General features: G+C 38.9%; 1 protein-coding gene across 1 annotated transcript; it reads right to left on the bottom strand.

Moving 5' to 3' along the window:
* Positions 1–758: 758 nt before the first annotated feature.
* blk (BLK proto-oncogene, Src family tyrosine kinase) lies at positions 759–15,482 on the bottom strand. The gene is made up of 14 exons (XM_060917658.1): positions 15,313–15,482; positions 14,717–14,857; positions 14,418–14,499; positions 14,261–14,294; positions 13,929–14,022; positions 13,641–13,739; positions 13,438–13,541; positions 10,961–11,110; positions 7,597–7,749; positions 6,526–6,705; positions 6,358–6,434; positions 3,417–3,567; positions 1,831–1,962; positions 759–1,694 (listed from the first exon to the last, which is right to left on the bottom strand). The coding sequence occupies exons 3-14, from the start codon at positions 14,496–14,498 to the stop codon at positions 1,492–1,494; spliced, it is 1,458 nt and encodes a 485-aa protein (XP_060773641.1). The 5' UTR covers position 14,499; positions 14,717–14,857; positions 15,313–15,482; the 3' UTR covers positions 759–1,491.
* Between the last annotated feature and the right edge of the window lie 696 nt (positions 15,483–16,178).

Genomic DNA, 16,178 nt, shown 5'->3' with positions numbered 1-16,178 from the left:
TTCACACCTCCCTTAGATCGGGAGGAGTGAGCCATAAAATTAACAGGCTTTTTCTCCCATCTGTAGAACTGATGGTTGCATGATTAGTTGTACAGCTTGGTTCGTGTTGCAACTACTCTGAATACCTTTCATTTGCATAGGATCATTTTAACTTCAGCCCTTTTATTTTGGCTAGGGGTCCAAAAATAAAAAAAGTGGCTCACTCCTCCCCACTCTCCCCTACTGTACTAATATAGTCGATAATATTGCCAGTGGAGCTTTCAAGGTGTGTCGTATGTTCTTGATACATTAGATGGCAACGTTACATGACAAATAATCAGTAAATTAGCTGATGATTGTTCTGTTTTGGCATAAGTACATGGTTTGTTCACAAGTTGTTTTACTCGACAGGCCACCTTCAGTTCTCTGCTTTTTTTAATTTAATACATTTGAGTACAATTAACTTTAAAACAGTTCAGTAGAAAAAAAAAACATCACAAATACTGTATAGTGAAATATGCTAAATCTATACATGTATATAAAATAATACATCTCAAGTTTTACATAACAAAAGCTAATATCTACTAAATACATCTTTGCTGGGTGGCATGATGGTGCAGTGGTTAACACTGTCACCTCATAGCAAGGAAGTTCTGGGTTTGAGCCTGGGGCCCGATGAAGGCCTGTTTGTGTGGGTTTCTTCTGGGTGCTCCGGTTTCCCCCACAGTCCAAAGACATGTGGTTAACTGGCTACTCTAAAGAGCCCATAGTTGTGAATATGTGTGTGTGTGTGTGTGTGTGTGTGTGTGTGTGTGTGTGTGTGTGTGTGTGTGTGTGTGTGTGTGTGAATGGTTGAAGGAAACGACTACTGTATTTGTCACTAGAAACTCTGATTGAAGTCAGAACAGCTATGTCACTGTAGTGACATGGCAAATACAAAGATTTCTGAAACACTTCCATTTCCATGTAGTGCCACAGCTGGCAGATCTTTAAGGAGTTAAAGACAAAGGATTGACATCTGCATTAGCAGGTCAATAATAATGATGATCCAAGCCATTTCTTCAAGGTGCCACAGTCAGTGCTTGACCCCAATGTTGCAAAAAGTGCAAATGTGATGTGTCCAAAATGTGCTTGTAGTTCATGAATATTGTCCCAAAGGTAGAGCCATTAAAGAAATTAGTTCCAGAAATGACATATTATACATCATATTTGTAAATTGTATGTCATGGTTCAGATATGATATCAAATGCAAGAGGGCCTATGAACTAACTTCCAAAGTGCTCCATAATTTTCCATGTGAATTCAGGGATAGAATAAACTTAAATACAGAATGTCACTGATTGATTTCATTGAGCTATTCATGATAACATTAATTGAATAGGCCAGTTATAGAAAGTGTCCATCGATTCACTTTCTGTCGCTTTCATTTTCCTGGGACGAGGCATTTCATCTGTTACTACCCCTTATATCCTTGTATCCTATCCATTTGTATGTCTGGAGTGGATGCTGTGGCTAAGGTTGCATCTCATACTGGCCCTCAGTGGCAATGTAGAAATCATTGAGTGTGTCTTGCAGGTACTCAAACGTAGGTCTATCCTCAGCCTTTTCTTTCCAACACACCATCATTATGTCATAGAGTTCTCCAGGACAGTCATCTGGACATGGCATTCTGTACATCTTATCCAGGTTACGGATCACCTCCGGATTTGTCATTCCTATGGCAAAATACAGGCAATATTATATGAAGAAATTGCAAAGGTGAAAAAAAATGCTGTCAGTGGTTGGTATATATACTGTATATCCAGGGAAGATTAAGGTGCTGCAGATTAAAGTGATCATGCTACATGTTACCTGGATAAGGCACTCTTCCATAGGTTACTATCTCAGTCATGAGAACACCAAAGGACCAGACATCTGACTTGATGCTGAACGTGCCAAAATTGATCGCTTCTGGAGCTGTCCACTTAATTGGAAACTTTGCACCTAATTATTACACAAAGATAAATAATTACATCTGCATCTGTTTATGACATATCTGTGTGCAGGTGTGCCTATGTGTGGGAAAGGAAGAGAGAAAAATGTTTTCCACAGTTAAGATTAAATCTCAAAAAAAAAAGTGATGCAAACTAAATCTGAATGCGAAGGCCTTACATTTTTAGATTTGCGATTCAACTTTCCAACACCCTATTATTCCAAAGATGTCATGCAATTACATCGATTCAACTTTCCAACACCCTATTATTCAAAGATGTCATGCTGACATCTTTTGCGTCAAATTGCAGAATCATAACATTAGTCATTAACCACTGTAACGGAGGTTTTTATTCCACCTTCCATATTAAGATGTATTATTCAGTAACTAATATGAGTATGAAAACTAATAGGAAACCATGTAGTTACAAGAGCACTCACCAATGCGTCCTGCAGGTTTAAGTGGTTATATATAACAGCGATACATCTACACCACACACACAGCTCTTGTTTGTTGTTTTTTAATTTGCTAAATCGTTGAATGCACTTTGCATTTGCAATCAACTAATTATCAACAATTTTTACCAATTGCTGTATAAATTGCATTAATGCCAGTGACCTTCAGCTATTTCTCAATAATCAACTAATTATTATATCACATCACGCACATAACTACAGTACCGTGCAAAAGTCTTAGGCACATGTAAAGAAATGCTGTCAACCAAAAATGGCTTCAAAATAATGAAATGAAATGTTTCAACATTTAAAAAAAAAATACTATAAACAGCAGTAAGCCATAATAAATGAAACAAAGTCAATATTTGGTGCGAGACGACACTTTGCTTTAAAAAAAAAGTCTCAGATACAGTGAGTGCAGTTTTATAAGGAAATAAGCTGTAGGTTTTACTGAGCATCTTACAGAACCAGCCACAGTTCTTCTGGATACTTTGACTGTCGCACTTGCTTCTTCATTTTGCACCAAAACCCAGTAGCCTTCATTATGTTTTCTTTTTTAATCTGAAAAGTGCTCTCTTATGTAATATGCTGCTCAGATACAAACTTTTTGTTTTTCCGAAGCATTTAATTTTGTGCTGGAAAACGAACGTTTGGAACTCTGAAATGTTTTTGTACTGACTCGATAATGTAAAACTCATAAAATAGAAATTTATAACCAAGTTTGTATGAAAAAATAAATAGGGTGCCTAAGACTTTTGCACAGTACTGTACATTTTAGGCCAAAGGCTTTATGACTATGAGAACATCGTTACTAAATTAGGAATGTCTAAATAAATGTATTTTATCAATGTTCTCTGTGGTACTACAACTGTAATAAAATGGTCACTCAGAGCAACACATTATTTAGTAAAGAAACAACATGCAGTATCAGTCTACTTAGTTTGAAGATATTTGCAAGTGCAAAGTGAGAACAGCCTGAAAGAGATGCATAAAGAATGAAGCAGCCATACCTTCCTGTGCCGTGTACTCAGACTCTATAATCCTGGCAAGGCCAAAGTCAGCTATTTTACAGTGCAGGGTTTCTGACACCAGTATATTGGCAGCGCGAAGGTCTCTGTGAATGTAGTTTTTTACTTCTATATAGGCCATACCCTCTGCAACCTGTTATAAAAGAGTGTATTGTTTTTTTTAAATAGCAGTGCACCCTTCATTCCAAAGGTGCTCCTAGCTATATACACAAACTGACAAATCATTTACGACACAATATACATTTAAAACGTTCAACAACCTATGAAGATTTAAGTCTAATATCTTTCTATAACTCAGTATAACTACATATTAACTTCTTCTTCTTTTTTTTTAATTAGTGCAGGTAATGACCAGGACTGGTTTAGTGAATTAAAAAGGAAGCTCCCCCTCAAGCTACATGAGCAAACTGTCTCAGGAAAGAAGGGGGGTAAGATGGAAAAAGTGATGTCATTTCTGGTCCGGAAGTTAATAATCAAGTTGCTTAAACCATATGCGCATAGCCTGACCACAAACTGAGCATAAGCTTTTTCCACTACATTTATAACACAATGCTGAAAAGCACTTACTCTCAAAATATCAAAAGTTGTCTGCAGTATGTATCTAAATATTTTGGTCATGATAAAATGCTATTTTTTTCTTAATATACAACTAATTGAAACTTCAAGTACTTTTACTGACAGTTTACAGATAGATTAACACATCATACACAGGGAAAATGACTGAGCAATTTTTCCAGAGTTAAAAGGATTTTCCTCAAAAATAGTTAATTTTGCTCTATTTTGAGTTTAGAGAGTAAAATTTGGAGTTGGAGTAGGCGCAAATTTACAGAATAGTACAGTTTCTCTCAGCAGAGTTGGTTATGGCTTTGAACTGAGTAAAATAATACAAGAGTTAATTTCAAGACATACTGAATAGAGTCAAATACCATCCATCCATCCATTATCGCTTATCCTGTGCAGGGTCACGGGCAAGCTGGATCCTATCCCAGCTGACTATGGGCGAGAGGCGGGGTACAGCCTGGACAAGTCGCCAGGTCATCGAAGGGCTGGCACATAGAGACAAACAACCATTCACACTCACATTCACACCTACTGTCAATTTAGAACCACCAATTAACCACCGGTCCCAAACTGTGAGACTTGGCCCCCACTTCTCCTCCACCCGCATGTTGAGCACCAGCTCTCCACAGGGCTGTGTGCTGAGCCCCCTCCTGTACTGCCTCTACACCCACGACTGTAGTCCGACCCACAACAACAACAACCTTATCGACAAGTTTGCTGATGACACCACAGTGGTCGGACTCATCACAAAGGGAGACAAGGCAGCCTACAGAGAGGAGGTCCTGAAGTTGTCAGCCTGGTGTTCAGAAAATAACCTCGCTCTGAACACCAAGAAAACCAAAGCGCTCATTGTTGACTTCAGGAAGCACAGCACCGACCTAGCCCCCCTCTACATCAACAACGGGTATGTGGAGAAGGTCCATACCTTCTGGTTTCTCGGCGTCCTCATCTCTGCCGACATCTCCTGGTCAGTAAACATTTCAGGAGTCATTAAGAAGGCTCAGCAGCAGCTACACTTCCTGAGAGTCTTCAGGAAGTACAACCTAAACTACAACCTGCTGCTGACCTTGTACCGCTCATCCATCGAGAGCCTGCTGACGTACTGTATTACAGTATGGTACGGCAGCTGCACTGCTGTAGACAGGGAGAGGCTCCAGAGGTTAGTTAAGGCAGCACAGAAGATCATTGGCTGCCCTCTTCCCTCCCTGATGGACATTTACACCTCCCGCTGCCTTAGCAGAGCTAAGAACATTATCAAGGACAGCTCCCACCCTGGCTTTGATCTGTTCGACCTGTTGCCCTCAGGGAGGCACTACAGGTGCATCAGGACAAAAGCAAATCGATTCAAAAACAGCTTCTTTCCAAAAGCCATAACCGCCCTGAACTTGGATATGCTCTGACTTTACAGTCTATTTATTTTACTATGTGACTCTCTTCGTGCAATAATTTATAATGTGCAGTACTTTATAAGGTGACTCTCTCTGTGCAATACTTTTATAATGTGCAATACCTCACTCCATAATGTGAAACGCAACAAACACATTCACCTCAGGACTGTGCACCTTACACACAACACATACACCTCAGGACTGTGCACCTTACACACAATAAATACACCTCAAGTCTGTGCACTTTACCTTACCTTGCAATACTTAATAATGTTTAATATTTTATTTTATAATGTGACTCTCTCGTGCAATAATTTATACTGTGCAATACTTTATAATGTGAGTCTCTCTGTGCAATACTTTATAATGTGCAATGAGCAATACCTCACTCCATAATGTGTAACACAACACATACACCTCAGGACTGTGCACCTTACCCCCCTTACACCCCCCTTTCTTTTTTTTCTTTTTTTCCCCCTTCCTCTCTCTCTCTCTCTCTCTCTACACACTGTTTTGCACTGTTATTGGAGATGCTTTAATCTCATTGTACATGTGTATAGTGACAATAAAGGCATTCTATTCTAACCTGCATGTCTTTGGACTATAGAGAAAACCGGAGCACCCGGAGGAAACCCACAAAGCCATGGGGAGAACATGCAAACTCCACACAGAAAGGCCCCCGTCTTCCACTGGGCTCGAACCCAGAACCTTCTTGCTGTGATGCGACAGTGCTAACCATGACACCACCGTGCCACCCCGAGTCAAATACCACCATAAAGAATAAAATATTAACACTGAATTGAGGAAAACTGACTCTGGAAAAACAGTTCTATCAAAAGAGTAACTTTTACTCTTTTTTAGAAAGGGACCAAATGTTTTCTGGCGCAAAGTAAATTTTTCTTCAATTTAAGTGAATTTTACTCAGGCAAATTTCCTGTGTAAGGCTCATGGGAAAAATATCAAGTTGCTCTTACCTGAGCTGCCATATCTATCAACTTGGGCAGTTGGAGTTTTCTCCCATCATCCGTTTTCAGAAAGTCTAATAAGCTGCCTGAAATTAATTCCAGGAAAACGAATCAATGGTAAATAATACTTGAAATGGATATCATTCAGTTTACTCCTGCACAGACGTGTAATCTCACCATTTGCCATGAACTCTGTGACTATGAGGATGGGCTCCTTTGTGACTACAGCATGCAGTTTAACAAGTCTCGCATGCTGCAGCTTCTTCATGAGATTAGCCTCCTGCAGGAAAGCCTGTGGCTCCATGCTGCCCTGCTTTAGAGTCTTAATGGCCACCTTCTGGTTGTTTTTATAGTACCCTAGAGTGCATATACAATAGATAATCAACAATCTCAATGCATTCTGTAAAACTTTAGCAGTGAAACAGTTCATTTGGTGTTTAGACTGAGTAGTGGGAAAACCGTCTCAGTGGATAAACCAGTGAGCCAAAGAGGTCATAACAGTTTGTTGTAAAAGCTTTAAGTGTGAAATACAACTATTTTGTGCATGAATACCGCCACAGAAACTGATTCTGGTAATCTTCTATCATTATCATTATCAGTATCAGTAATCATCGCAAGTAACCATAAGTGTCCTAGCTGGCAAAATGTTACACGCAGTGACTTTTTTTTTAACAATCTTTAAAATTAGCTTGCAATTTCTTTTTAGAGATGAGTATCTTCTCAACTGAGTTTTGTCTCTAAATCAAATTCTGCTTTAAATAATATTAAGTCTGAATGAAAGATGTTTGTTTTTTCTCTCTACTGATGAGTTGTAGCTTTAGCTCTGTGATCAGACTTTTCCTAAAGGCATAAAGCAAAGAGATAATAGCATTAAACAGACACTAACATTACAGATGGACTGAAAGTAGATTAAAATATGGAACACCTTAAAACAGTAACTAGTGATAAGCATCGATGCATGTCTAAAAGTCTTGAGCTTACTAGTTATAGCATAAATCATTCATTTGAGAGTGGAAATAAAGGGTACAAGAAATAAATAAACCAGGCCAGTCTGTAACTTTGACACTTAGTGCCTATACAGTAAATGGTTAGAGGATACATTTGGGTTTTTATGGTAAGTCAGCATATCGTGTACCCTCTATCTTTTCAATCAGTCAAGCTCTTGATACCTCTTTTAGCACATAATTAATCTGGGGCAGAGGTTTATTTATTTATTTTTAGGCTAATAGTGCCCTGCTCCTTACTTACCCATCCAGACCTCTCCAAATTGCCCAGAACCCAGTTTCTTCACCATCTTTAATGTTTCCCTTGGGATCTCCCACTCATCCTGACCCCAGGGTCTCTGAGGATCAGCAGACCTACAGGGGTTTCCCAGCTTCCGACACAGACCATCTGCTGATCCTACAAACATGTACAGTTGGGAAAATTTTGAGTAGCTTCATATGATTTCCACATGCTGATTATAAAACGGATGGTCTATGAACAAAGTTGCAAGTATGATAGGGTAAAAAGGATTATTCGAGAGCAACACTCCATGTAACATTTGAACATGCCATTTACAGTGTCTTGCAAAAGTATTCATCCCCCTTGGTGTTTGTCCTGTTTTGTCGCATTACAAGCTGGAATTAAAATGGATTTTTGGGGGTTAGCACCATTTGATTTACACAATGTGTGTACAAATTTAAAGGTGTAAATTGTTGTTTTATTGTGACACAAACAAAACAGAAATCTGAAGTGTGCATAGGTATTCACCCCCTTTCGTATGAAACCCCTAAATAAGAGCTGGTCCAACCAATTCACTTCATAAGTCACATAATTAACCCCGCCGACAGTAGTCGGAGGGGTTATTATTTTCACCTGCGTCAGTCTGTGTGTGTGTGTATCTGTCTGTCTGTCTGTCTGTCTGTGTGTCTGCAAGATATCTCAAGAACCAATGGATCGATTTGGACCAAATTTTGTACATGTGTTGCCAATCACCCAGGAAGGAAACCATTAAATTTTGGAGGTCAAAGGTCAAGGTCATGGCAGAACTTCAAAATTTTCGCCCAATGTATTTTAATAGGGAAAAGGCGGGGTTTGCACTCGTTAGAGTGTCCCTGTCTAGTTAATTGATTAAGAACTGCCTGTGTGCAATCAAAGTGTCACATGATCAGTCACATGATGTCTGTATAAATCAACCTGTTCTGGAAGGGCCCTGACTCTGCAACATTACTAAGCAAGCAACATGAAAACCAAGGAGCCTCCAAACAGGTCAGAGACAAAGTTGTGAAGAAGTATAGATCAGGGTTGGGTTACCAAACTTTGAATATCCCAGGGAGCACCATTAAATCCATTATAGCAAAATGGAAAGAATATGGCACCACTACAAACCTGACAAGAGAAGGCCGCTCACCAAAACTCACAGACTGGGCAAGGAGGGCATTAATCAGAGATGCAACAAAAACACCAAAGATAACACTGAAGGAGCTGCAAAGATCCACAGCGGGGATGGGAGTATCTGTCCATAGGACCACTTTAAGTCGTACATTCCATAGAGAGGGGCTTTATGGAAAAGTGGCCAGAAAAAAGCCATTGCTTAAGAAAACATGTTTGGAGTTTGCCCAACAGCATGTAGCAGACTCCCCAAACACATAGAAGCAGATTCTCTGGTCAAATGAGACTAAAATTGATCTTTTTGGCCATCATGGGAAATGTCATGTGTGGCGCAAACCCAACACCCTGAGAACACAATTCCTACAGTGAAGCATGGTGGGGGCAGCATCATGCTGTGGGGATATTTTTCATCTGCAGGGACATGAAAACTGGTCAGGACTGAAGGAAAGATGGATGGCATTAAATACAGGGCAATTCTGCATTTAGTGCAAAAGCCTTATTTCCGTTTCTGGTTGAGAGTACACCGTGCACATTCTGACTGCTGCTTCTCACCGGAGCTTTTTATTTTATTTTCTCTTCTTTTTCTGATTTAAAAAAAAAAGTGTATTTATTTATGTATTTATTTATTTATTTATTTAGTGTGTGTAGTTTGATGTTTGTTTTCGTTTGAGTGTTTTTGCCCGCTAGTTGTGATGTTTTGCCCACCAGTTGTGGTGTAGCTCTGGACGCCCATCGTTTTGAGCGTCGGTTCCCTCCAGGCCTTGGTTCACCATGGGTGATGCCTGTGCTCCTAGCTATGGACTGCAGTCAGCTAGTTGCTTATTTTAACATCATGGTTGTCCAGCGTTCTGTGCAGCAGTGCTTTAGTGCTTGGGGTGATGTTCCGAACGATGTTGCTTGGTAGCGTCGCGGCAGCTGTGCAGGCGGTTTGAGACATACCAGTACTCTGCGTTGCGGTGCGTCTGTGCTCGCTTTGTGGATCCATGGCATGGTGTTCCGAGTGATGTTGCCCGGCGGCATCACGGGGGCTGTGCTGGCAGTGTGTTACTTGTTTTCATGCGCCTTTTGGTGGGACTGTGGCTGCTACACCATTGGAATGACATCCTGACCTCTATTTGGTGGACTTTTTTTTCCCTATAATTGTAAAGCGACCCTGGCTTTTGAGAAAGGCGCTATATAAATAGAAATTATTATTATTATTATTATTAATTCTGGAGGAAAACCTGTTTGAGTTGGCCAGAGGTTTGAGACTGGGACAAACATTCATGTTCCAGCAGGACAATGACCCTAAACATACTGCTAAAGCTACCCTGGAGTGGTTTAAAGGGAAACATTTAAATGTCTTGGAATGGCCTAGTCAAAGCCCAGACCTCAATCCAATTGAGAATCTGTGGCATAACTTGAATATTGCTGCACACCAATGCAACTCATCTAACTTGAAGGAGTTGGAGCAGTTTTGCTTTGAGGAATGGGCAAAAATCCCAGTGGCTAGATGTGCTAAGCTAATAGAGACATATCCCAAGAGACTTGCAGCTGTAATTGCAGCAAAAGGTGGTTCTACAAAGGATTGACTTTGGCGGGGTGAATACCTACACACACTCCAGTTTTCTGGGTTTTTTTTTAATCTTAATTATTGTTTGTGTCACAATAAAACAACAATTTTCATCTTTAAAGTGGTAGGCATGTTGGGTAAATCAATGGTGCTAATGGTGAATACTTTTGCAAGACACTGTACTTATGTCTTAAAGGGCAGTTTGAAGTTTGAAATTAAAAAGATGCACAGAAATAGGAAAATAGGCATATTTACATATTTTATCTGTTAAAAAACCACACATACATGACATGAATGTTTCTAGGCAAAGTGTGAATAACTGGTACTTTCAGAGAGAAAAAAAAACATTCAGAGGCATGACAGGAAGTGCGCACAGTGGCTGAGATGAGGGTCTCATGCTGAAGAGATAAGAAGTTTTATGAATTCTTTCACTCCAGTGAATCGACTGTTAAGAGAACGTTAATTTGGTTTGCTAAAGCAGAACTGTCTGCCTTGACTGATTATTTTTCAGGATTAGGAGCATGACACATACATTAGAATTGGTATGTCTCATAGAATGAGAAATCTGAAAAAGATTAAAATTGAGATTAGCAGCTGTAAGAAACTTTTTTTGGGGGGGAGCATGAATATAATACTGTAATGATGATAGTTTAACATTTTCTGAAGAGCAGAATTGGTTTTACTCACTTGAGTAATGCTGTATCAGTTCCTGCAGAGATAAGAAGGTCAGAGAGGGGGAGATGTAGTATCCGCCTTTATCAAGTGTACGGATCTTATAGTGCTTGACCGCATCACCATTCTCTGGTGTCAAGTCTCTTAATGACAAGGAGAAAGCACCTGTGGATGAAATTTTGGGAAAATCCTGATTAAAGAAACACTGTCGTGATTTTTTTTGGGAAGATTTGGTAACAGTCATAATTCACACAGATGATATTTGTCACATTATGATTGGACATTGCCTATTCGACATTTTTATGCCACATCTACTAATCCATTTACATAGATACACATGTTTTGGGGCTTTTTTCCCTGGCAGAAATTAGAATCTGGTGACTGATTATCATATATCTCCCTGCTTATCCAAGAATAACATTTTTCTTAGCACTCATAGCAGTTACAATAAATGACAATCAAAGAAAAGTGACCTTGGATGTGAGAAAGGTGCGATAAAATTTGACGTATTATTATCCATCCATCACTGCTTATCCTGTGCAGGGTTGAGGGCAAGCTGGAGCCTATCCCAGCTGACTATGGGCGAGAGGTGGGGTACACCCTGGACAAGTCACCAGGTCATTGCAGGGCTGACACATAGAGACAAACAACCATTCACACTCACATTCACACCTACGGTCAATTTAGAGTCACCAGTTAACCTAACCTGCATGTCTTTGGACTGTAGGAGAAACCGGAGCACCCAGAGCAAACCCACGCAGACACGGGGAGAACATGCAAACTCCGCACAGAAAGGCCCCCGTCAGCCCTGGGGCTCAAACCCAGAACCGTCATGCTGTGAGGTGGCAGTGCTAACCACTACACTACTGTGCCACCCTATTATTATTATTATCTCATCTCATCTCATTATCTGTAGCCGCTTTATCCTGTTCTACAGGGTCGCAGGCAAGCTGGAGCCTATCCCAGCTGACTACGTGCGAAAGGCAGGGTACACCCTGGACAAGTCACCAGGTCATCACAGGGCTGACACATAGACACAGACAACCATTCACACTCACATTCACACCTACGGTCAATTTAGAGTCACCAGTTAACCTAACCTGCATGTCTTTGGACTGTGGGGGAAACCGGAGCACCCAGAGGAAACCCACGTGGACACGGGGAGAACATGCAAACTCCGCACAGAAAGGCCCTCGTCGGCCACAGGGCTCGAACCCGGACCTTCTTGCTGTGAAGCGACAGCACTAACCACTACACCACCGTGCCGCCATTATTATTATTATTATTATTATTATTATTATTATTATTAATAAATGTGCTTAACTATACAATTCTTTGTTGCTGAAGTAGTCTTCTCATGGGTTCCCTCAAGCTACCTTTAGTATGCATCATAAACCTGATTAGGTTTATGATGTATTGTACTTTTAAACCTTTATGTACCTTAAATCATTTTTAAAGATACACTGTATTCATATTTCCGAGTAAATGGCACACACCAAATAAACAAAAGCAACAAAAAAGGTACACTTTCTTTTAAAAACTCTTAAAGCTACAGAGTTTTCAGCTGTGAGGTGCTAATATATACATCACAGATACATATATAAGCAGTATAGCTTGGTTGATTATGATTTTTACTTTCTGGAAAGCAAGGAATTTCAAACAGTTTAGCTTAGCTAGCTAGCAACAAATGATAAGCTAGGTGAGATAGCTTGGTATATGGAGCTCGCAACTAATTTAGCCCTAGTATAAATACATTAGATGCACCAAATCACTACAGACATGGATATTATTACCTATCAACGATGTTTAAAATTGATACAAGCAAGAACAGATTTTGTTGAATATACAATTAGCATCTCTATGTAAAATGTATACAGTAAAATCTCCCAGTTAGGTATCTAATGCTAATTAATGTGACTGTATTTCCAAAATTAGCCCCTGAAAAATCTGAAATTTGCGATCTCTAATTATACTTTGTTCTTCAGAGGTCCGTAAAAGTTGTGCTGAAAAATTCTTTATGGAGATATACCACAATTTATTGAACTATGCCAAAATTTGCTAAACTGTTGTTCTTTTCATTTGTTGTCTAAATACTTGTTTGATATCCAAGTTTGCTGTAAAGTGGCAGCCATTACAGACCGAGTAACAAGATTAAAGCTTTCACTCACGGGCGAAAACATAGACTATTCAAAATGCCATGTTTTTCCCCCCATTGTCTGAGTGCATGTTAATTTAATCATGTAAAAGAATATAATATTATTCTATTTGAAGGTGTTGTTAATATTTATGAAGGAGCTACCCATATATACTCTATGTGAAGATACCAGTTACTGCAGAATAAGAAGGATAGTTTGCATTGTGTCATAGGGTCACTGTAATGACCCTAGCCAAATTAGGATTAGAACTCATTGGTGTATGATATATTTTGAAATATACAGCACATTCCATGAAATTGGCTAATACTGACAGAAAAACAATGCTCTGGTCCTGACCTGGAGTTGTCTCGCTCTCTCTTACGAGAAATGAGCCGGGCCTGTTCCCCGGGGCTAGCAGAAGACGTTCTGTCTCTCTGCGACTCAAATTTTTGAAGAACCATCTAGAAAGCAGAATAAATGGTATCATGAATGTAGATTACAAATATGATACACAAGTAGCATGTTTACACAAGTAGGTTAAAGGAAAACCAGCTGCATACTTTTCAACGTCAAGCGTGTGGGCTCGGGCAACATATGTGCTTGGTATGTATCCCTCATCTCCAGTAACCAGAGATTTCGCCAACCACCAGTCCCCATTCCTTTCACACAATCAAAAGTCATACTTAGCCAGGTTTTGTAGTACACAATGCTTTTTTAATTTAATTCCTTGATATTACTCTGCTTGGCATAATACATAATGTTGGATCTTCTTGATACTGGCTCTGTATGCCTTGTATAATTTAATATACAGTTCTGTATGGTAAGAAAAATAAAAACATTCGACTCACTCATGTATGATCTTGAGTTTTTCTCCTTTCTTAAATGGAAGGTCATTATCGTTGGTCGGATTGAAATCATGTTGTGCAATGACAATGTCTTCATCTTCATGTAAAATCAAACGATAAACACATTCGCGCCATTACATTTATCAAACTGCTTTGACTCAATTTTACGACACTAGAATTGTGAATTTGCGACCACAAATTCTAAAACACCTCAGATTTAGAAGGAGACTATTTATTCTCTGAAAGCTAAAATGATATAATGGAGTGTAAATGGAGTTTATCAAGTATGTATATTGTAGTATGTGTTAAATGTATATTGTGTTATGAATTATTACCATTATTCGCTCTGCTCTTAATATGTGCTCTTTGCTGAAAATAAATTAAGAACAAAAAAAAATTAGGCCGCAAGCAACACTTGATACTGTACATGCACTGTAAGCAAAAAAAAAGTCACTATGATGTCAAATTTGATCAAGTTTACATTTAACTTACATGTGAGTTATTGGCGGCTGAATTGTTATTTACATTCTGTCTTTCTTTATGTTTATTCTCACCGCTACAAATGCAACCCATCCTTGAGAGACAGAGAGAAAATACTGTAAATTCTTCAGTCCTCTGGATTTTGCTGCTTTCTGAAGAAATTATATTTTTTTCCCCAAGGTAGTAATAATATACTGATACTGATACTATACTAGAATATATTTAAATATATTAGCATACAGTAGCTGAGGATAGTATTCAGAGGTGTTTTTTTAGTATTTTTTTAAACATAACATAGCAATTAAACAGACCTGCTTGTGAACAGCTGCTCCTTAATACAGAAGTATCAGTCTCCGCTAATGTCAGCACTCAGCTCTCTAATCCATATGATCATCTGTACCTTCATACTGAGGGCTAATCAGCAGAACATGCTCCATGTAGATGAATAGCCCCTTTCAGTGAAACATAAAAGACCACAACGATACAGAAAATAATGAAGTCAAATACATAAAATGAATTGATATTTTTATGTACAACTTTACAAGAGAAAGCGTGAACAGGAACGATTTTCAGATGTTTGTGTTTCTTTTTTGTCATGAACCACGTCTAAAGTAGTTACACAAACAAAGAACGCAAGGAGTCACAAATGTTTGAAACAGAAATATGTAATCATTTTTCTTTTTAAAATGCCGGTATAAGATATAAGTCCAGTTAGGACTGTAAAGTAGCCTGGGGCTGTGTTGTTCATTGAAGAATAACAACTTGACATAAGAGTATAACTCAAAAGGCCTGGTCTTAAACAATACATTTAAAATGTTAATGGAATTAACTTTGAGATAGATCTCACATTTAATTGCCAAATGCTCATAACCAGTATCGGATATAGTCGAGTCTCTTATTTACTTACATTTTCTTTGGAGTCAACTTGTTGTAAGACAGCATCCAGTTTGAAGTACTCAAAGACCTTCATCAGAGTATCTCTCATGCAGCATCTGTTTCTCAGTGGTGCACACACACGCACGCACAAACACACACACACACACACACACACACAACCTTAGAGATACTGTGGCAAAGTGTGAGCCCTGGGAGACCACATTAGCTGAAATAGATAAATGCACCATGGTTGTCTTTATTTAGTCTACTAATCTCCTCCTTTTCCTCTTCACTAATGGTAAATTCACAAACTTTGCTGCTTGTAAACTTCACACAGAATGAAAATGTAATGAAAATATGGAACAAATAATTAGTATTACACCAGGCAACAAACGATCATTTAACACAGTACAGTAGAAATGATCTGTTCCACATTTCCATTCAAACTCTATTCTGTATGAAGCCGACTAGCAGCAAAGTTTGTGGATTAATTTACTCTCCTGAGTTTTAGAGGTGGTTATAAACATATTGCATAGTAAATACACTAGTCTTATATAATAACCAAATCCTATGTCCATAAATTGTTTTCCATCCTTTAAAAAAAAAAAAAGTTCATTAAGGGGTCTTTGGATGCTTACGGCATTCTTGGCTTCCTAAAGGGGTTCTGTTTGAAACTTTAACTGTGAGGGAAATATCTAAGAACCTAGAACCTTCAAGAAAATGTTTATGGGAACAGCATATAAATTGTTACATGTGAGAATCCCCTCAAGTAATACAGTGGTGCTTGAAAGTTTGTGAACCCTTTAGAATTTTCTATATTTCTGCATAAATATGACCTAAAACATCATCGGATTTTCACACAAGTCCTAAAAGTAGATAAAGAGAACCCAGTTAAAC

This window comes from Neoarius graeffei, chromosome 3 (genome assembly GCF_027579695.1).
Source record: "Neoarius graeffei isolate fNeoGra1 chromosome 3, fNeoGra1.pri, whole genome shotgun sequence".
Classification (NCBI taxonomy): domain Eukaryota; kingdom Metazoa; phylum Chordata; class Actinopteri; order Siluriformes; family Ariidae; genus Neoarius; species Neoarius graeffei.
The sequence above is the reverse complement of the archived record's forward strand: the minus strand, read 5'-3'. Positions and strand labels throughout refer to the sequence as shown.

What these genes read in the sequence shown, in the direction of transcription:
- blk (XM_060917658.1), bottom strand. Translation starts at nt 14,498, where the DNA reads ATGGGTTGCATTTGTAGCGGTGAGAATAAACATAAAGAAAGACAGAAT. An exon ending in ATTTGGAGAGGTCTGGATGG is followed by an intron (nt 6,706 to 7,596) that starts GTAAGTAAGGAG and finishes TATGCACTCTAG; the next exon opens with GGTACTATAAAAACAACCAG. An exon ending in TGGAAGAGTGCCTTATCCAG is followed by an intron (nt 1,695 to 1,830) that starts GTAACATGTAGC and finishes ATTTTGCCATAG; the next exon opens with GAATGACAAATCCGGAGGTG.